This window comes from Caloenas nicobarica, chromosome 1 (genome assembly GCF_036013445.1).
Source record: "Caloenas nicobarica isolate bCalNic1 chromosome 1, bCalNic1.hap1, whole genome shotgun sequence".
NCBI classification, from domain to species: Eukaryota; Metazoa; Chordata; class Aves; order Columbiformes; family Columbidae; genus Caloenas; species Caloenas nicobarica.
Genome location: NC_088245.1, coordinates 104,716,218 through 104,738,751, shown reverse-complemented (window position 1 = coordinate 104,738,751; position 22,534 = coordinate 104,716,218). Strand labels below are relative to the sequence as shown.

Sequence of the window (22,534 nt, the reverse complement as noted above, 5' to 3'; positions counted from 1 at the left end):
CATATCTCTCTGTCTCCCTGGAAATAAAACTCCTCCATGAGCAAAGCAGAGAGGGTCTTGCTGCTATTCTCCTCACTTATTGTTGGGACTGGGCCACCAAGCAGTAAAACCCAAATTTATATGTTCAACAAAATAATTAAATGAGTGGCCTTGATTTGTTTATTTGTTCTTATGGCAAGGTTGTGGTTTTTTGTTTAAGTCCACTTCTTGATACTTGTGTTTAATGGACATTCTTGAGTTTTAAATGCTGATAGAAAAGTCAATGATGATGACACCTGTGCATAACGACAGTTGTAAATTCAGGGACCATGTTAATTTATCACACAAACCCCATTTTTAGAGACTTTGAATGAGCTTTTTCACATTGCATTATGTCCAAGGGTAATTAATTTTAGAACAATAATTTCTAAAATGACAGTTAAACAAACCTCACAAAACCATTCAATCAATCCATACTTTACTTTCCTGTAATGCTTTGTAAATATACGCAGAGTATTAATATCATCTGGTAAGGTACCTTTTGCTTTAGTGAATGTAGTAGGAAAAAGTAATATATAATAACCCATAATTTAAAAATAGTTTCACGTGTTGGTGAAAAGATTAAAACATTTATATCTATCCAGAAGATTTTCAGATATACATTAGTATCCAGATGGATGGAACTTAACTAAGGAGATAATGATGAATTTTAATCCAATTGTTTTAACATACTTTAGGAAGATTAATTGATCAATTATAGTGTGTTTATGGAAAATCAACACCAAATTTGTGGAAGGATGAAAAATGTATGTAGGAGGATGAGGACAACTCTGTACAATGTAAAGAATATAAGACAGCATTAATGGACTGCAGTAACCACTCTCAAGAACAAAGATTAATATCATACCATTCTGACTAATGGGGAAATTATTTCTTACACATTAAATCCACTTTTATTTATACTCCTAAACTACGCTCAAAGACGAGGGGCATAACAGCGACATGAAGAGACATAATATTAAATGTAAGTTTTTTAAGAGGGAGTAATAGTGGCACCATTTTCTGCTAGCTGTCCTGTACCTTTTAAAATACGATGCTAAGGCACATAGGCACTGAATTACTGAACCAAATTTTTGGTGGTCTCATATGACAACTGTTTATAATTTTGCTCTCATATGACAACTTAAGAGTCAGCCCAGGTGCTGCCTCCCAGCAATAAGGAAGGTGAGGACTGCAGGTAAGACACTGGTCGCACCCTCGTTGTTAAGTCGTGAGTTATTGGACTGCTAAAGGTGGAAAAAAACCTGCATTTGCCTTGACTCAACTGGTGTCCATCTACTTCAGTTTAGGAAAAGAAGCAGCAATCTACACCACCCATCCACAATGAGAAATATACACATACATACATACATGTAAGAATATGTAATATATAGCTGTGCAGGCTATGGAATATATAATTGACTGAATTAGATGCATAGGAAATTATTCCTACGAAAAGCCAGAATGACTAAGGCCAAATCAGGCTTACAACATCAACACAGGTAGGTTTCTAAGCCCATGCGGGTATCTCTGCAAATGACTTCAGGTTAGATATATGATCATACAGTGCGCGGCACACCCATGGCAGAACTACTGAAAACTAACGTAATGTGACTGATCATCAGAGGCAAAATATCCTGGAACACGGTTGTTTTTATGCTTATAAAAGAAAATACTGGAAAGTGGGCTTGTAGGCCTTAGAAGTGTACAGAGACCTCACTATCTACATGAAGCATGTCTCCTAATTCTTCACCCAACCAAATTCTCAAACAGACAGAAGGAATTCAGTTTCCCATGGCTGTAGAGTGGAGGCTTGGATCCATTACTTGCACTCAATTTATGCATAAGGTATATACACGAACTATAAACAGATATTGCAGCCTGTTTTAAAGTGTAACTTCATTATCTGTTTTGTGTTCAGACTGGAGTAAATTTCCTCTTGTTTACCTTCGTAAACCACTCTCCTTGCTTTCTAACTGATAGCACATACTGCTGAGTCTCAAGGAGCAGAAAAGCAGTCTTTCTTCAAATATGCATCGCTTTGCAACCCCTTAGAGCCATCAAAATCTGGTATTGCAATTGAAAACTGCATCCCCAGCCTTCACTGATCATTCCCACCCACACATCTCTCTTGTCTCAACGTCGCAAGCATGCATGCTACCGTGTGGTGAACTAGATTTGGTGATGAATCTATGTTAAAACCAGCTCATCCAAATAAAAACGCTTGAGACACTAGCAGCAAGCCCAACAGTGCTGGTTGTGCCGCTTCCCACCCTGCTCCAAGGCACTCACAGACAGACACCGACAATGCCTCTGGTGTAGGAACCTACATGGAACAGTGTCATAGACATTCCATGGCAGCCTCAGGGGTGTGCCAGGGCTTCACCTCCTTCTTTCCCTACATCAAATGCATTATGGAAAGCATAGAGGGCATTACCTTAAGACAAGGAATTTATCACTAGCATAACCCTACAATATCCCATTCCAGGTTCACTAGATGACAAGCTAGATGATATTCAATTAGCAACCAACATCTTAATCTTCTTAGCTCGTGACTTTTGCTGAAAAATCATGGTAGTATTTGGCAGCATAACAAAATGATAGGACCACAGGATTTTAATTGCACTCCAGGCACATTAAAATGACCACTTCTACTTTTTATTCATTGGCAATACTATATGTTTTGAGCAGCAGAAAACTGGAACAAAACCTCATTATTTCTGAACTATGAGTCCAGCCCCAACTGAACACACAAGTAATTTTGTTCTTAAAGCATTGCAAGTAAATTGTCATTACTGAAGGTCTTAAAAAGAGTTAACTGGGAATTTTGCTGTTGCATACAAAGGTATATCTAGCCTACCTTTATTGAAGTGCTGCAGTCGAACCGGAAAGATTTGGTTTGTCCGTTTTCAAGATACACCTTCAGAACATTTGGCATGAAAAGAAGCGAATTGTCCTTAACTGTTTCCTGCCAAGCAAACCAGTGAATGAGATTACAACATGTAACAAAGGAAATCTAAATGTTGTTCTATAAAGAAGGACATCATTCAGATGGAAAGGTAACACTGAGAAGGAGTGTGTTGGCTCAAGTTGAAAGCTCATGCCTCTAGCCATGTTCATTACAGCTGCACTCTATAGGTCTCTTTCCTGGGAAGATATAACTGTTCACATACATTTTACGTCTGGCTTGGAGCACTTTCTCTCCCTTAATAGTATTTCTCTGATAATAAATGCTACTTCTAAAACTGAAACATTTTCAATAAAACAGAAAAATAGATTACTGTTTCTCTGAATATAGTGACCTATTTAGTGTCTTCAATCTACAAAACTGGAACTGCAGATTCATTATTAAGAATTACAATCAAGATGTTTCACATGCTCTTTATAGCTGGATATTAAATGTAATATCTGTCATCATTTAAGAAGAGTAACACATACTATTGCAACTTAATTGTCACGATTCATTACAAGGATAGTAAAATAATCAGGAAAAACAAAGTGAAACAAAGCTTTTTTATAAAAAAAAAAGAAGAAAAGCAGAAATTGCTTTTGAAAAAATGCAGTGTCAATTTATGTTTGGAAGACAGTTGGATAAAGACATCAGTGTGGAATGATGTTCTGGCAAATTATGAAAATGAGCTGGGAGTTCATGATTAAGGAGGAGTTCAGTGCCTCTCAAAGGGACACTGACTTTGCCTCAGGGCCAGAAACAAGAAGTTCAAGTAGATAAAACAAATTTTAAAGAGGTCTGTAAGGTAATGTTAATCTATTTTCCTGACATGCTCCTTCTCTAGAGCTCATGGTTTTTCCTACTACAAAACTGCTCTCAAAAACAAACAAACAAAAAACAAACAAAAAACCCCCAACAAAAACCACTACAAAAAGGCCAACACACCAAACAAACAAACCAAACAAACAACAAAAACCACAAAACAAACACACACCCCAAAACAAACAACAATAACAAAAAACACAACAAAAACCCCCAACAACAACGAAAACAAGCAAGCATCATCGAGACCATAAAGATAGACATATATGTACTATTGTCACAAAATGCATTTAATAGCATTTAAATTTTAAGAAGGGACAAAAGTTTCCCAATATTATGGGCCCAATCGACTCTAAGAACAGATCTTTCTAAACCTTCAGAAACAGAAAAACCCTTTGCGAGCCTGTCACTGCTGTTCCTACCATGTAATTCTCTCACTTTATAGCCCTGAGGCATACCTTTGGTTGAAATGCTCAGTCCTTCCTGAGGTTAAACAGTTGAATACTCACCGACACCTGGCCATTGATAATTACTTCTTCTGAGAAGCGCACTTTGACAGGATTGGACTTCAATCTTGCCTTTTTTGCAGCACTAATAAAAGCTGATTTAGGAGACTGGAAGGAAAAATGATGACAAGATATATCATAGAATTTCAGGTTAAAACTTTCCTTTTTCAGTTATTCCTCGTTTCTCACACAGAGGAACTCCATGTGCACAGCAGTACTTTGTGTACCATTCACTGAAGAATGGAAATACTGTCACACCATAATGCTACCCGAGATAATCCATACATGAAAGGAATCACCAATGCATACTGCACATACTGAAAGTTATCCCGCTGTCAGACTGGAGTGATGAGAAGAGCTCTTGGTGTACATACAAATTCCTTGTAGTGCTTCCACAATGACTTCTGTCAACCAAACTCGTTTGCATGAACGGACACTGACCAGCGACCAGCCAGTGACCCTTCCTTCAAACACTGAATGGAAAATTTTTGCACAATCTATGATCCACTAGATACAGATACACACACAACCTTTGCCAAAAAAGTGTCTGAGAGCTCTCCAAGTACAGTGGCATCTCACTCTATTAATCCGTTTCAAAACGCAGGTTAGAACCACCAAAAGGCACCAGCAGGACAGCAGGCTTTCCCTGAACAAATCCCCTACACAAACCCTGTGCAAGGCTTGTCTTCAATAGATCAGACACTTTGTGGGACGTCATGGCTTAGAAGTCTAGAAATATTCCTAATTTTCTTCTGGGACCTATTTGAATTTTACATACTATATTATCCAGAGGGATTCACCTGTGATCAAGTGTTCAGTCCTTGAAAAAAAAACCAAACATCTTTCCATTTAAGGAGTTTGACTAACAACCCATTTTTAGTAACGAATTAAATATTCACAGTCAATAGGATTTCCATTTTCAGCAGCAGAAGCAAGGTAGTTTTATTCTCAGGTCAGTTCCAAACACAGAGCTTCTGGCACTGCGTAATTCCATAACCATGGTAATGGGCAATTGAAAAAATCCTGGCTTTGGCCGAAAATCACTGAGGTCCCACAGGCGAGGTTTTGGTCCATTTGCTTCAGTAAAATGGGAATTAAGATTTTCAGAATCTTATTGTAGCTCCTGAGACGTGGTCTTACTAGTTTTGGATATTGAAAAGATTAACTCATGTTGGTTTGCCTGTGACAGATTAGTGCAGGCATCAGTGATGATGATCCTGGAATAATTTCTTATTGTCAACATGGCATGACAGATGCCATATAAACACAGGAAGTCTTGTCACCATCACTCAGATTTTGACTCAACTAACAATCTTGCAGAGTGATGGAGTAGTCCAAGACCATGTGATCCTGTCATCTCTAATCTCTTCTGAAACTGCTTAAAAAGTTATTTTATTGTGATTCAGAAGTCGTGTTTCCAGTAACTTGCAGGAAGAAGTCTTTAGCTCATTTCTGTATGCCACCAATTTATTATCACATCGAAAACATGGTAACTATTACCATAGGCTCAGTATCAACCAGTGAACAAGGAATGAAAGATGCCACATTCTCCCAGGAAACACCAGAGCCATACAATAATTTCTGGAGCACAAAATAGAACCAAGAAATAAAAATGAATGCTTCTCGCTTTTACAGTTCATTCTTCTTACCTCTTCTCTAGCAGATATGACCATACATCTTTTTAATCAGTAACAGTAAATGACAGAAAATTCAACCCCATGATCAAACCAAGCTCAGCTTCCAAAGCCAGTGCTGAAAAAAAGCAGAATGTCCCCCAGAAGATTTGCAACAACCACCAAAAAGAAAGAAAGAAAACAAAATGAAAAAAAGTTAATGTCTCAGGGTGGGGGACCCAAAACAGTTCTTCAGCAAGAAGGGACAACATCAAAACGCTGAAGAAGCATGCTTATGTGTTGTACTCTAAGGATGAATTCCTAGAAAGACACAGTATACAGTAATACCATGATTAATATAATAATTTGACATATGCCTTTTCTAATTTCCTTCCTCTCCACATAGTCCCTTTCTGCAGTGTGTAAGTGGGACAGCCTATATGTCAACCAAGTAATGGACTGCAGCCTGCTCACTCCTGCTGCCCCGGGATAGCACAAGCATAGGAGCAGGCTACTGGCTCTCCCTTGTGAGGGCAAGGGGAAAAAAGCGGCTTTCACTTACTCTTCTTGCTGGAAGAGGCTTTTTACAGCTGTTTGCTCCTAGTTCAGATGAGTCACCAGTCTGGCCTCTCTTTATAGGCAGACTGCCAAATTTTCTTCCGGATTCTGGAAAGCTTATTCCCATACAGCAAATCCGGCAAACCACTACATGTCTCTGTTGCTCTCTACAGCCTCTCTACGACGTCTCTCTTTTCCTCTCTACAACCGCCATTCACTTGCAGGGGGACATAAACACTTAAATTGTGTTATTGCAAAAGTGTAATAGGGGAGTCCGATGCAACTGAAAGGTTTGAACATATGCAAGTTCCCCAGAACCCTTCTGGGACGTGGGGTTTAAAGTATATTTATTGCACAGCCAGGGGATCACACCACATTTTGTCATATAATGTGCATCTTCCCTCCCTTCCCAGTTCTGCTGTTGGTAACATGGTCAGGACTCCAGCCCCTTGCCAGGCACTCTGGGTGAGCCTGGAAGCAGACTACTTTCTAAAAAGCTTCAAACAATAAATCAAGGGTGTAAGAAAAACTAGAACAGCTGCGCCAGGTATTTGGGGGAACATTTGCTGCTGCTTAGAGTTTTGAGTAATAGCACAGCTTTTGAATCTAATTGCACAATCTCATTGTTTCTACTTCTGCATCAACTTGGCACTTGACATTTTCTCTTTGCTTTCTACTGCTTCTAAAGAGTGTGGCAAATATGTAGGAAAACAGTTGAGTTTGATTGTTGAAACTTGCTTGTCTAACAAAGCATCAGCAAGATGATGTGCTGTTCTATTCTACTTTAATGTCTTCAGGTTTGTAGGCGAAGAATGCTATCAATTAATGATTCTCAGAGCGCAGGGTTCATTTGTTTCTGATACTCCATCTCTTAGCCAAATGGAAGCCATTATCCTCAGTTAATGACCTTAAGCAGGAGGTGTTTACACTAAAGCAGAACATTTATTACTGCAAGTAAAGTATTTGTATTGTCACAGATAAAACCAGTTCAATTAGAAAGACTTTTGCAAAATGAGGGGACACAGTTTAATAAGGAGTCAAAACACTTCAAAAACCCACAAACTTCACACTGCTTGACCTTAGCAATGTTTCCTGTTAAAAACTCAAATTTATCAGGAATTTAAATATTTTTTACTTGCTTATGCAAAATTCAGTAAAAACTCAGGTGATCGTTTCAACACTACCTAGAGAAACTCCTAACAAGGGAAATGAAGCATTGCATAGAGATTTGCTTGGAGGAAATGACAGTGAAGACTGAGACTCTCCTTTGAACCCTGCTTACTAAGGACTGCAGTCAATGGACATCCCATCAGCAGGGTCAAAACACACGAGATCGCTATAACAAGAGGAGGCTTCCTGGAAAACGTTTTTCTCATTTTTCTGCACTTTTCAAAATTAGATCTAATTTTGTCAGCATCATTATGGCAGGTCGTTTTTGGACAGCTCTTATAAACAGTATGCTTCATCTTGAGGGAAAATGTTTTTTGATGAAAACAGGAATGTCTAGTACTTTGTCTGCTTTTGCAGGTAAGCTGTAATTTGGGGGAGATTCCAAGTGAAATGGTGTTCATTTGCTGCAAAAGAGCTTTTGACTACTCTTGCCAGTAGAGATGCTGTGACAACAAAACCTTTACTCATGCTCAAGAAAAAGAAGGATTTAGCATTTAGAAGAGGATAGTGCAGTTCTGAGCTACCACAGAGAAATGAAACAAGGCAGCAGGATGGTACAGGCACAAAGGGAAAAGAAAACCTGCTTTGTGACAATGAGCGTCAAAATCTGTCAGAAATACCAAAGTTTTAAATAGCCACAAATTATATACATGCAATCAATTTTAAGCTTGTTACTCAAAATTAGTCATTAGTTTAATATGAAATACTATGTTTGTTAGGAAATAAAGAAAACTTGCATGACCGCAAAAATGTGTTGACTTTTTGGTCCATCCCTAAAGGCAATTATATGAGGCAAAATTTAGCAAGCAAATAAAATGTGAATAAGAGGAAGAATTAAATTTATTAAGTGGAACAGTACATAATGCCCAAAGGCAAACTAAATAGTGTCATTCCTAGCTGTGAGCAAGGCTGAAACAACTACACTGGCTCACAAGAGCATAGTAGAAGAGCAGGTAGGGACTCAGAGGCAATAATGTGGAGAAGTTTTACCATGCAGTAATTTGTTATAACCACAGGGCACTGACAGATCATCATCAGGAGTATTTCTTTGTTAAAATCTTGGCACAAATTTAATTGCTGAAATAGTGGTCATATTTGTGTTCTCTTTTAAGAGTTGGTGATCTATCACAAATACATTTTACTATTTGCATTATTTATATTTTACTATTTTTAGACTGCAATCACAGTCTGATAATTAGTCCCATATATGCATAATACATATCTGTAAGGTGGGGAATAGGATACCTTACTTTAATGAAGGCATTGAGAAAATCCAATCCATTCCATCTACAGTAAACAGCAGCCTAGTTTACTGTGATTGTCCCCAAACCCATGAGTGAAACCATAGGTCAGCTCCAGACATTGTGGAATGTGCAGACATTGCAGCTCATCTCATGACTAGATGGGCCTGGGCCATCTATCTCTGCATTTATTAAATGTGGAGGTCCTCCATAAAATCCCCTCCACTGACTTTTTGGGATTCTGCCTCTCCAAAGTTCAGCCCTTTACATTCATGGATTACCTTTATGATTACCCCTCAAACACAGGTGAATGCGCTTAATCAAGTGCAGAAAAGCACAAAAGAAGTGAGCCATGCCATACTACTTTCAGTCCTATAACTCTGCAAGGATGAGAAGCTCTGGGAATGAAAGAAAACTTCACCCCATACAAACCGAGATTAAAATGGCCTATAAGAAAGATGGGGACAGACTTTTTAGCAGAGCCTGTTGTAACAGAACAAGGGGGAATGGTTTTAAACGATAGGAAAGGAGATTCAGGCTAGATGTGACAAAGAAATTTTTTACGATGAGGGTGGTGAGACACTGGCCCAGGTTGCCCAGAGAGGTGGTGGATGCCCCATCCCTGGAGACATTCCAGGCCAGGCTGGACGGGGCTCTGAGCAACCTGATCTAGTTGCAGATGTCCCTGCTCATTGCAGGGGTTGGACTAGATGAGCTTTGAAGGTGCCTTCCAACCCGAACTATTCTATGGTTCTATGAAAACGAACAAATGAAGGTCTATATGAAAAACAATGCATCTGGGATGGGAGAAAGGGCTAATGAAGAGGGAAAAGAGACATAATGGCAGCTGAGGGTGGAAGTGGGGAGGAACTACAAGGAGAAAATAGTGGACAGGGTGAAGGGTGGAGGGGCTTTTTTCCGTTTTTCTGAAACATTTAACATGGAAGTTCATGTTGAATTTTCTCACAGTCTTCACTGCTGAAAGATCATGCATTTCATACATCTACACTCCAGAAAAATCCGTATAGCCTAAGAGGAGGCTCCAGAAAGAAAGGTCAGGAGCAGCGGTGCTCACTGGGGTTTGCACCACACACAGATGGAAGAAGGAAGGATGCACAGCACGTCTGACATGAGAGGAGGCTGCTTCAAACAGCAAAGAGTGGTTGGACAGTGGCCACGGACCAGCCAGCGCTTCCAGGAGGCAACACAGTGATGGCAGGTTTGTCGTTAACCACACCGTGATCCTCTCCTGTGTAAGACTAAAGCTTCGTATGGAACTGACCATACCAAAAAGCTGACAGGGAAGTTACACAGTGGAAAAGGTCCTCAGGACGACTGCAAAAAATGCACACATTCAAAGAAAAAAACCTATCATTTCTACACGAACTTCACAATTTCAAGCAGTCAAAAATTATCTTGTTCAAAATGCTCACGTCTGACTTCCAAGCGATTTCCAAAACTACACCTTGGTAGTCTTTTTGACTTTATAATTTGAAATCTTTGTGACAAACCTGTTTTGTTTTTATACTCTGCCTTACCACCACAAGTCTAGATATGGTAGCTGCTGCTGTTACACGACTCCAGAAGGCAAAGCAGCATGAAAAATACTGTGAGACCCTCAACAAGATTGTTGCCACAATCATTATGATCCATAAGTAAGTGTTATTTATTGTAGTTTTTCTGCAAACGTTATGTCTCAGACATATAGCTGTGCTACAACAAGAATCATCTCTTTCAAACAGAAAAAAGATCTTATCCTTTTCCCTTTGCAGAACTGTGCACGGCAAAATTGCCATAGATCTCTGTTGGGCCTGGATGACATCCAAGGAGCTTAAGAGATTAATCATGAAAGCAACCTAACAAATGGTCTCTATACATAAAATCTGAACAGATACCATAACAGGCAAGTTATTTGATTTGAGTAATGCTTAAAACTTAATAAGGCAAAAATCAGAATGATAGTCCATTTACAGAATAAAATGGTCAGAAAAGATAATCAAATGCCATACTTCCAGAAATCAAAACTTTAAACTGCTTCAACTACTTTAGCTGTTCAGTGACCTCCTTGTGAGCAGTGGTGATATGAACCTAGCAGAGATTTGTAGATTGATGGAAAGAAAATGATAGCTTAATGCTTTGGCTTGGTCATAATTAAAATGAAATTTTAATGAGTTTAAGCATTAAACAAAACTGAATGCACTTAAGCAAAAATGATCCACAAAAGCTTTCGAAAAGTACAAAGTGAACTACAGAGTACTACAAATCTAGATTGTGTCTACTTTCACCTGCAATCATAAAAGATGTTACTTGAGAGCATGAAAACAAAGCACGCTCCAAATAGCACAAATAAAAATAATTAAGAAACAGCACTCTAGTAATCCATCCTGGCACATAATTTTCACACAATGATAGAAACAAAAAGGTTCACCATCAAGAAGAGAGATTGACGAAATGTTTGTAAAGATGTATTTCTGCCAAGAATGGAGAAGACGTTCAGTCTTTATTTAAAAGCTCTTATTTTTTTTTTTTGTCTAGTTTCTACTTCATCTTTCCAGTTTTATTGGCAAAAGATGTAAAAGGAAAAACAGAGGAGGCAAAATTAAAGAAAAGGGGAAAGCACATGTGCATCATAATTTTTGAAGACATAAATACTGTTTACAAACTGTAAGACAAAATATATTTGGCAGAGGATCCCCGGCACAGAGGAGCAGGACAGACACACAGCTGGGGTGCAGCAACACCCAGGATGGTGGCGCCCAGAGAGATGTCACCCAGCAGACTCAGGCACTACTGACAGTAACACTGAGGCAGAATGAGGGCCAGCATGGGCCAGGTGTTCAAGGTGAATCAGGAGTCCCCAGGAGACTTCACAGCCCAGGGTTTGCATAAACCAAGGGACCCTGCACTGCTTCAGGGCTCAAACTTGGCTTCACAGACTGGCAGTAATCCCAACTGCTCCCCGTCCCTATGCACACCTTCATTTCCACTGCAAGAGAACCTAGGCTTGAAAGTTGAGAGGGAACAATGCTATTAATCAACATGACCCTGGTCTGACCAGGTAAGGAAGTACAAGAGTGGATAAAATCAAAGATCTGCAGGGTGCAACAGTCCTGCAGCTGAGGCTCTCCCAGTTAAGCTCATGCCACTGAAACATGCCAACTTTGGGATAAAAATGGGTCAGTTAAAGCTATCTCTGATATGCATACAGCTACCATATCTTCTGACTGCTGTGTGGACATTCTCAGGGAGACAATCTTCACGCCTACGTGAGACAAAACTTCCATCGCCCCTGAAAACAGGAGTGCTTTCTCTGCTGAGGAGGAGTTGCAGGACTCTAGTGGACATGCCAGTGGGGGGCAACACAAGTACATATGGTAAGATGGGCATATCAGCCTAAACGGCAGACAGGACAGTAGAGTGTTTCAGTGCCATAAGTACCTCAGTGACATCCAGAGGTAGCACAGTCATTGATTAGCTTTTTGTGCTATGTAACAAGAGGAGATTTTGCCTTGTCAGACCTCAAACAGGGCTTGGACCCAAACTGATGGGAAGATACCAGGTCATGGCTTACCTTCTTCTCCAGGTCAAAGGCTGGAGGAAGATTGTACTTGTGCTGGAAAGGTCTCTCATTGACCATGGAGTGCGCAGTACATTTGGGTTCCAGTTTCCCTTACATTCAGTGTATACAGGCTTGCGCTCATACCAGCAGCACAGTGACAACAGGCCACACCACCTCACAGATGTACATCACTGTCTGCTTTTAAGGGCTACACACACCTGCGCTGAACCACATGCCCTTTCTTCACCTGACGTTTAAAGAAAAGAACGAAGCCTGCAAAGTGGGTAAGGAATTTTTCCCCCCCTTATTGTATACATTATTTGTGATCAAAACCACTGGCTGTAATCCAGCCAGCTTTAAAGGTAGTTAGGTTTCTTTATTTAGCCAGACCACGCCAGTGTTTTCATTTAAGAAGGCTGATGTTGACCAGATCCCTGCTCGCCTTCCTGCAAGTGGCCGTACTGCAGCGCAGCAGCCCGTCTGGTTTTGGGGAGTATGTGCTTTTTCCTCATTTAGTTACTTTTTGGACTGGTTTCTAGAAAAGGTGCAGGACCAGCACAACTATACGGCCACCTCTGTGACAAAAAGCTTTGCGAGATGTATATTTTGGCAGCTTCATCAGATAAAATTGTTTTCACACCTTCTTTGAAATCCATCTCATCTCTTATTCTTGAGTGAAAAGGATGCAATTATTTGTCCCTTATTAATTAACCATTGTGTATCAGGCCAACCAACAGGGAAGTGAACAGACCTGTTGGACCTGAAGTCACTCCTGCTGCGCGGCTGAGTCTCTCAGCAGCCTGCAAGGTCGGCACGACTGTGCATGGATGCACGGGAAGAGAAAGACGTGTTTCCTTCCCTGGCTTGGCTTCTCTCCTTTTTCTCAGGAGATGGGTTTGAGCTGACGGTTCATGAACCCATCTCCCACAAAGCACTGGGTGAGGTGCAAAGGCACCATCCAGCTCCGAGGTGGGCTGCAGTTTCTGCCTGTCCCTTCAAGCCAGGCTCACGCAATCCCTTGTCTGTCTGTCTGTCCTCTCCCCTCCGCTCTACACACCCTGCGCTGGAGATGCAGGCAGAGCCCTCCCTTGCAGAAGGTACAGCTGGTTTGATATGGGCAGCGCAACTCTGTGGGATGGAAGCAGAATCAAGAAAAACCCACGAGCTGCAACAGATCAGAAACTGAAGAAGAACTCAGCATCCTGCTCTACCTATCATCCTAGTATGAGTTTAAATACACTATTATTATTTTGCTAATGCAGTCTTTGACTGCAGGACGCAGTAACACATTCTTAAACATCACCTTTAAGAGACATGGCCCTTATGTTACTTATTTCTTTTTATTGCATGATAAAGTAGAGACACAGAAAGAATATAGGCAGAAAAAAATCCCTGCTATGTTGCTAGGAAACTAATTCAGAAAACACCAATGATACTTACAGGGTAAGGTTGAACAACAGTAAGGAGGATTGATTCTTTGCAGCTTCTATAAAAAAGAAAAAAAAGTAAAATCAAGTAAAGATTCATACTTTTATTCACAACAGATAAAACTTTTCTTTTTAATGGAGAAAACTGCAGTAATATGGCAAAGTGTTTATTACAATCACATGGCACAGAATTACAGAGAGGAATAATACGCCAAAATAACAATGGATATTAAAAATAATTTTCCAGTCCAACAAATTGAATTGACTTAATTTTACAGCTTATGCTATGAAATATTTGCTTCATCAGAGAGACCTGCATGCTGCAATAATGTTTTTCTCTAGCAAGAACAGAATAACAGTTGATTAACCCTATCAGTTCAGCATCTATAGACTATGAATTTCCTTCACCTACTTTACAAATGCAAGTCGCTTTTTATATCAGCTAGCTCTTGTATACTTAATGCCAAATTTATCTGAAGACAGCAGTGTTTTCAAACTAAAGATGAGGACAAAATTTAGCCCCCATTTTTTCTCTAGCTCACCTTTTTAAATGGGTGGAAAAAGATTAATATTTGGTAAATACTCCTGTTAGAATTTTTACATTTTTACAAGACTGCTAAATAAAGGTTCTCTTTAAAATTAAACAGCTCTTGTTTAGGAAGAAACTAGTAAATGGAAAGCATATAAGCAGCTCGAAAAAAACCCAACTGATTTCCAGGATAAAGATAAGAAATTATTAGGAATCTTGATAGGATCAAGTGGTCTAGACAAATGACAATTGTATATTTTGACTGTTGCAGGGCACTTGGGGGTGGTGGATTACTGGGGAAAAGTAAGGGTAAAGTGGAAGAAGAAGGAAGAGAAGCAAATCAGAGTCAACACCTCTTTTATTACATTTTGGTCAGACGGCTGCTGAGGGCAATATTAGATAAGAAACGGTCAGTTGCCGTTTTGGTGAGATAGAGTTGGTTTTTTTGGTCTTGCTAGTTTCAAACACAATTAATTGTTTATTTATATGATTTATTGCCTGGCTAACTGAAGTGTGACTGATTTGGCACGCTTGACCCATTCAGTAGAATTAACTAAAATAAATCACACTGTACTGGTCTTACACAGTGCCACCTTATATGCATATTCCCATCACTGATACACAACTTAAAAAGCCAAAAAGCAAGGAAGAAACTGAAGGTCCAGTCAGAAAATTGGTCTGGAAAGTCAAGCTATACTTGATGAAGCCAACACATCTCTGAAGGCCAACTGGGACAGCAAATTCTACTTCTGTCAAAGCCACCAGACATGCAAGGGGCAAGGTCTGACCAAATATCCCCAACTAAAGAAAAATTTGTTAAGTTTCAATATTTACCGCTCTCATTAGATATTTGTATTATTATACTAAAAGAGTATAGTTAGGCTTTTCAAAAGGAAGGATTGAAGGCTTTCATTGCTTGTGTGTGTCTGGAACAACAGAAAAAAAACTAAGGCAGAAAGTAAAAAAAATTAATGAGGAACTACATGTGGTGAAAATTAAATATTCTGCCACAAACCAACATAACTTTATACCTTTTAGATATAGTTATAACTACTTTACAGAATTTTCCACAATTATTTTTCACTTCAATAAAACATGTTCCAAAGTTAAACTCCAGAAATTATTTATTCAATCATGAAACAGCCTTTATTCATGGTGTTCATATTTCTGAAAACTTACAGTTCATTTTTAAGGTCTCTAAGCTACAGTTTTGGAAATCTCCACAATTATTCTTTGTTATTCTCCATTGTTATCCTTTAAGAGTTTAAAGCTTGTAATTTTAAAAGAACCCAACCTCCATTCTGTTTTGGCTAATAACAGGATTTCCTCTACTATTTTTTTATTATACATACCACATTTTGGGGAATCGGAAATAGCATGTAGAGAAATGTAATTTATTTCAAGAATCTCACAGTCATACCTATGCTATCCACATCTATCCAATTTGCCACTTCTATATTAATGTAGACATACAAGTAGACAGAAAACTTCACAGTGTTGTTAGCTATGAGATAAACTGCAGTCCTGGGATAACTACTCCATGCTCAACTGACCTCTTCAGTTACTTTGAACTCACTAATCTATGTTTCTCATGCAACATAAGATTACCACCACCTCTGCCTCCTGCGGTCCAGCTACCTTAGAGAGTTGCCTTTGAAAAAGAAAATCAGCTTCTTCTGAACATATTTTCCGTCTCTTCATTATTCTTAGATTAAACCTGTCCAGGTGTCAGTGTAGGCAAGATTCATTCTAGACTTTTAAACCACAAGGTCATCAGTGCTAAGATTTATTTGGTACCAAGACATTCTTACAGGTTAATCACTTGTATTGGAAAGATGTTAGACCCTGGACCACTCGTCCAACATGTGAGGCTATAATAAGGCCACTTAGAGTATCTGGATATGAGCACGCTACACACACACTAAGCAGGTGTCAAGCACCACGTATAGTCCTCTCATCATTAGGCAAAACATTTTCCAGAAACATATGCTACATACAGAACACAGCACAGTTACAAGAGAAATAACTATTTAATCAGCAGCTTTTTGATTTGCAGTACTCAGTCATGACTCTACTGCTCATTTTAAAACCTCCTCAAGTGATGATGACAAAACTCCATACTCAGCATTTCATTTTCTACTTCCAATACTGTTAGTAAATTCTATGTATCTAAACAATAACCCTTGCACAGCACTAGAGACTGTCAATTGTACCATGTATTGTATATATCAGCAATGGAAAACCAATGGAATCACTGACTGTGTGCTGTGTTCTATAAGTTTTATAGCTTAAGCGTGTGTGTATATATGTATTTCCATGTCTGACAGTAGCACATATAAACAGTTTAGATTAGATTACATAAACTAGGTACACCACCACACTTAAAGGCAAGGTACTTCTTTTTAACAACTTCGGAAAGCCAGTGGCAAAGGCTAAAAAAACAATTGCAGTCTTACTTTCCCTCTAAAATGTCTTTTCCTCCTTTAAGAATGTAACTAAAGAAAAAAAAAAAGATAGTTAATTGCCTTTCATACTTCACCACAACCTAATTATTTCTGATTTAAATCTACATACTCTTTTAGAGTCACTCAAGAACAAACATTTGCAATTCTAAGCTTGGACAACAGCTCCGGACTTTTTGGGTGCTCTGCCATCTGACCAGCTAACACTAACACCACAATAAAATATCATCATGTTTCTTTCATTTCCTGACATTAGAATCAAGTGGTGAGAACACGGCTAAAATCTGAAAACTGCAATGGGAATTTCAGCGATTCATCTCTTTGTCCTTCCCTGTGCCCTGTGTGGTGATTATATTTGTCTGTTCTCCCTCCTCCTTACAGCTACTTAGACTGTAACAAGGAGAGAATATAGATGGTTCGAAAATCAAATTATGGCACATTATAAAGGTTAAAGTTGTATTGCTAAGTATGACGTGTCTTGGGCTACAAGAAGCGTTAACATTCAGCTACAATGCCGGCCATTGACTTTGTCTGTGAACTTGTGGCTGGAAATTATTGTCTCTCTTCTGCTTCCTTCTAGCTGGAATGGAGGAAGGGCTGAGGGGCAGATGAGGGATGTGGGGGGACTGCCAGTATCTGAGCCATATGGAATAAATGGTTCTGTTCTTCGTATGTGTCCTACAGCAAATATAGCATAGGAATAAAGAAAAATGATATCTATTACCTGTACTCACTCCTAAGAAAGGAAAATGATTGCTTGTGCTAATTTAAAAGTTTTTAGCAATTTTACATACTAGAGGAATACTAGGTTTCTCTCCCAGACAAATGAATTAGGAATTGACATATAATGAATAATATCATTTACAGGTAATGCAATTAAGAAAAACCTTTCTCCTAACTTATCTCTCACATCCAACATCAAATTCTGAAACTCTTGATTTGAAACACTATGCTTTGTTCTCTCCTATTTTCTCTGTTTCACTTTGGGTCTCTCTACTGATGAGAAAGGTCTGAATATCCCAATGATGGAGTGTGATGCCACGATTTGCAGTATGCTTCACACTACATTTTTGAAGTAAGGGAACAGAAATTAGTGGGTCAAAACAAACTACAAAATGTAACAGGTTACCTCAAATGCCCTATTCAAAGCTAAGGAAAGCGGAATGAATCTTCACATTCTATAATAGCATCTAGGCTAGAGGAAAATCATTCAGCATCTGAACGTCTTTCATTATTATGAAGATTAAGGTAATAATAACGAACAAAGAGTTTGCAAAGTTGTAGTACATTTCAAAACGATCATTTTGATTTGAGCTGTGTATACTTTCCTACATAAAACCCATTCTACAGTAGTTATCTTCACCTAGGGAACTCCAAATTTCACTTCTCCAGACTTTTATAATGAGCAACAGTTCCTGTGGAAAAGAACAGTTTGGCCTAGAGATCTGCCTATATTTACTTCCAGGGCCAGAGACATCTTGTGGAGGGACCTCGGTGGGACACAGTAGACTCATCTTAACCCAGCAATACCTTATCCCCCACTGTTATCACGTAGTCCCCCACAGTGCACCTCCAGGTCCTGCAATGATGTCAACCTGCCTGAGTGGACTAGGAGAACCTTAATAAGCTAGTGAGCAGAGTTGGTATCCATTGACACCCCTGGAACAATGCAGAGGGACAGGGGGAGAGATGCTTTAAGATGATTATGCCTTTCCCCAATGCTATTTTTGTCACAGGAGAAGCAGTGCTGTGCAGACATGAACACACAAGCTAGAAGTCCATGCAGTCCAGCTCCTCTGCACCAGAGAACTCCTCCAGCAAGAGCCATGGTGTGTGGGGCTCTTCCCCCTCCGTTTCTAAAGGCAACACTGCAGTGCACAAACCACAAGTAACATTTCCATGACTCAGGACCTCCGAATGAGAAGTAAGATAGATTAAACCAGGCTGGAAGCCATGCTACTGTGGGCAGATCACTTCTGACCTCTTGATTACGTCTACCCATAGAGGAATATTGTTTTAGCAGCAGGCGAAGAATCTGACCTCTCCAAACCTAGGAGAAAGATGTTCTCCAGACAATTTTTAGGGAAACACAGAAAAATATACTTTCTGAAGAGGTTGCCAATACATGGCACAAGAACTGCTTGAAAGGTGGCAGTGAGATTTCAGTCTCTGCCCATCCAGCTGGCTGCAGTGACCTCCAGGAATGCGCTCTGAAGATCCTGTACACAGCTAGATGTGGGCTATCCTGCCATCATGCTATGCAGGCAAGGCAGGGTATGCCACACAGGGCATTACTTCCCCACCTCCATCTCAGCAGACAGTTGCAGGAGCACAGCAGGCAAGAAATGTAGCAAGAAGCTCATGTGCAATATCACAACAGTGAGGTGTGGGGTCCCAGTTTGAGGAGGAGGGGTAACATTGCATGCTACATAGAGAAGATGGGACATGAGGCCAAGGCCCTGCTTTGGGGGCGTACACATGAGGAACAACCTAAGAGACGAATGGAAGCATCAGGTTAGATGCTGTTTTTTCCTTGGGATTACAGAGCACAGAACACAAGACCATGGTGTGCAGGTCTTATTTTTGGAGATAGGGAGGGCATGGCGGAATCTCTGGTATCAGAAGGCAGATAGATTGCACTCATGTTTGGAAAGCTGGTGGCTGCTTCTTCCACCACTGTTAATGGTATTGCCTGCCCTTACCCTCACTGTCAACGCAATGAAATACTCTTGACATCCAAGCAACTTCAACTTGGGAACTCCTGAATCTACAGTTTAATTTGAATAGCCCTGCTGCTTCACGAGTTCTTAAAATTTAAGTTTTCCATTAAATATGTGAGGACTCATAGCAGCAGAAGCAATCTGTACAAGAATCTGGGAATTTTATAGGATTCCTGTTCGACTGAGCTAGCCTAAAAACTGTGCAAGTAACGGATGCTTGAAATGACCACTGCCACATAAAGTATAAAAGATATAAGCATGGGATTATTACTGCACTGCAGGATCAAACAGCAGCAGAAATACAGCTGAGATAAAAGATACTCTGATTCGAACATAAATAACTTCAATAATAGCATACAGAAAATTACTGTCACAGCAAATTGCATTTTATATAAATGTTCTTCTTTCTTTTAAAGGTCTAGCATGGTGTGAAAGTCAATCTTTAAAATTGTCACAGTCTGCAGCTGGCACTAATTGGAACCCTTGTTGGCAGTCTCTATAAGGGGCCAAGAAGCAAGCGTGCCTGCAGGCTGAATTAACTTGCTTCCTCCGATAGAAGTGGTCCCTTCAGATCAGGGCTGTGGCATACAGGAGATGCCATTTCAGATGCCTCTGCACTAAAGGCTTTGAGAATAAAAAAGTTTCCTGTTCTCTAAGGCTGTACATCTGTCAAGCTTTCACATGAACCAAATCCACTCTGCGTTCTCCTTTATTAGCACTGTGGCAAGGTGAGCCCTATAAAGTTGTTCTTGAATTTCAGTTCTTTATAAAGACCTACATTTACCTCTAGCCAAAATAATCACCCTCTCCACAAACACCCCAAGTTGTCCAGTTGCTTATACTCTCAACTATAAGCCTATAAATCATCAATGTAACTGAGTTACCATAATGTCAGTCAAACAGTAAATACCTGTGCATGCTGTACAAGAGTGCCTTGGTAAAGCTGCTTGAATATTAACAGCAGTGTCACTCTGCTACCTAACTGCTGAGCAATGCTACCTGTAGTTCTCTTTCAGACAGCGTCTTACCAGCTCCTTCTTACTACATCAGCCTTCAATCAATTCTGGAGTGCAACTCCGAATAGCAGCAACATACAGAAAGCTCTACATTGACTGGGCTGCCTTCCTTAGGCAACCTTTTTGCTGCTTACACAGATCCATGATTGTCTCCCTCAGCCTCTGAGACAACTTGGGGTTAAACCTCAAGATGGAGTAGAGGACATATTAGGAGTTACTAACACTGGAGTTGCCTACTCCAGCAGAATCGGTATTTGCTCATTTTGGCTGGTGTAAAAACCAAGAGCCAGACGGGCACACACATACATCTGATGGACCGAGACTTTCACCAAGTCCAACTGTTAGCATGCTACTGCCACATGATCACTGCATAAATCACTTCATGCTGCATGAAGATGCCACACTGCCAAGGAGCAGTATGTAGCACTTATTGCCCTATTAATTAATTATTCACCTGTTTTCTTCTAATTAGACTTCCTGAACATTAGTTTTAAAGGATCAAAGACAGACAAAGTGGGATAATATTGGTCTCTCAGGTCACTCATCCAGGCCAACATTTCAGTGCTAGTTTTCCTGTCATTAACTGCCAAAGCCTCAGAAGCTCTGAGGAAAAGTTAATTCTCAAAGTGTAATGAACAAAGCACAAGATGAGCCAGCCCCAAGATGTCTATTGATGAGACATCTTTAGGAATTGTGCTATGGAGCTACTATGCGATACTATCAAAATAAAATATTTACATAACAGGGTGGTCTCACCATGGAAAGGGCAGCTCCACGCTCCTGAAAATTCCTCATCTTTATTTGTCAGACCATGTCGATTCCATCAGAATGTAATGACTTTTAAATGGCATTTCTGTGGGCATTTTGAGTGAGCTCTTTCAGACAGGGTCGAATTCTGTTTTCCTGTTCTGCAGCTGCCCATGCACAGAAGCTGACAGGGACGCAACAGCTGCCCACTGAAGACATGGTTCAGGTATGTCAAATCCACGCAATTAACTTGCTATCACTTATCTTTTGCACTAACATACTTACCGAGGACTTCCAGGAACTTGGACTGTACTGAAACACCAAGGCTGCAGAACAAAGTGCACAACATGCTAAATTCTAACCACTCCACAAAATCCGACCCAACACTGACATGAACGATTATGCTTTGAAACAATGGCATGAACTCATAAACCAACTCTCTGGTGCAGCCACCAGGGACGCAGCCATGATTATGAAATCTATTCTGATTACTCCATCCTTTCTTAACTTCAGCTTTCAAAAATGGAGACACCAAGAATTTGTTACAGTTGCATACGTGGTCACAGCAAAATCTAACTTGAAAAATGCTAAATGTAATTACAACGTTCTTCTAATTTTCTAAATTTTTGGAAATACATCTAGATATTCCAACTGGATTCAGAGTTCATGTACCTGGGAGAGGAAAAGGACTAAAACACCTTGAGTGCTTTTCTGTACAGGTCCCAAATGCTCCTCTACATTATCTGAATTAGATTAAGAGAGGCTTTCTTCTGCTCTACCAAATTTTCAGCAAGTGCTTACACATCTTGATGCAGTCACATAGCAGTTCGGATTTTTACCTCAATAGTGGAAACAGACAAAATAACGAAGCTTAAAGGACTCAAGGAAATGATGAGGTAACTTTCCAAACCCTGAAAGTTGGTGTTACTCCATTTGCTTATCTTAGTGCAAAAGGAAGATTAACAATACAAACTAGCAATTGAAACGGATGTTTCAGAGAGCAAAGATTAACTCTAATACTCATATAATGAGGCCTTGTTTTCTTATTTATTTTCTTTCGAAGAGGCAGAACGTAAATTATCACTTAGGAAAGAAGTTCTTTCTTCTAATGGTTTATTTTAATGTCTTTTTGCTGACACTATGAGGGAAGCAAAACATTTGATTTCATCAATGCTGGGCTACATCTTTTCATTATA

General features: G+C 39.7%; 1 protein-coding gene across 1 annotated transcript in view; it reads right to left on the bottom strand.

Moving 5' to 3' along the window:
• FRMPD4 (FERM and PDZ domain containing 4) overlaps window positions 1–22,534 on the bottom strand; it is a 114,947-nt gene that overhangs the window by 17,348 nt on the left and 75,065 nt on the right. Inside the window, exons 4-6 of the mRNA XM_065635833.1 lie at window positions 13,878–13,923; window positions 4,300–4,404; window positions 2,879–2,986 (exon numbers count right to left, since the gene is read on the bottom strand). Of these exons, the coding sequence (XP_065491905.1) occupies window positions 2,879–2,986; window positions 4,300–4,404; window positions 13,878–13,923 (259 nt within the window). The remainder of the gene's footprint in view (window positions 1–2,878; window positions 2,987–4,299; window positions 4,405–13,877; window positions 13,924–22,534) is intronic.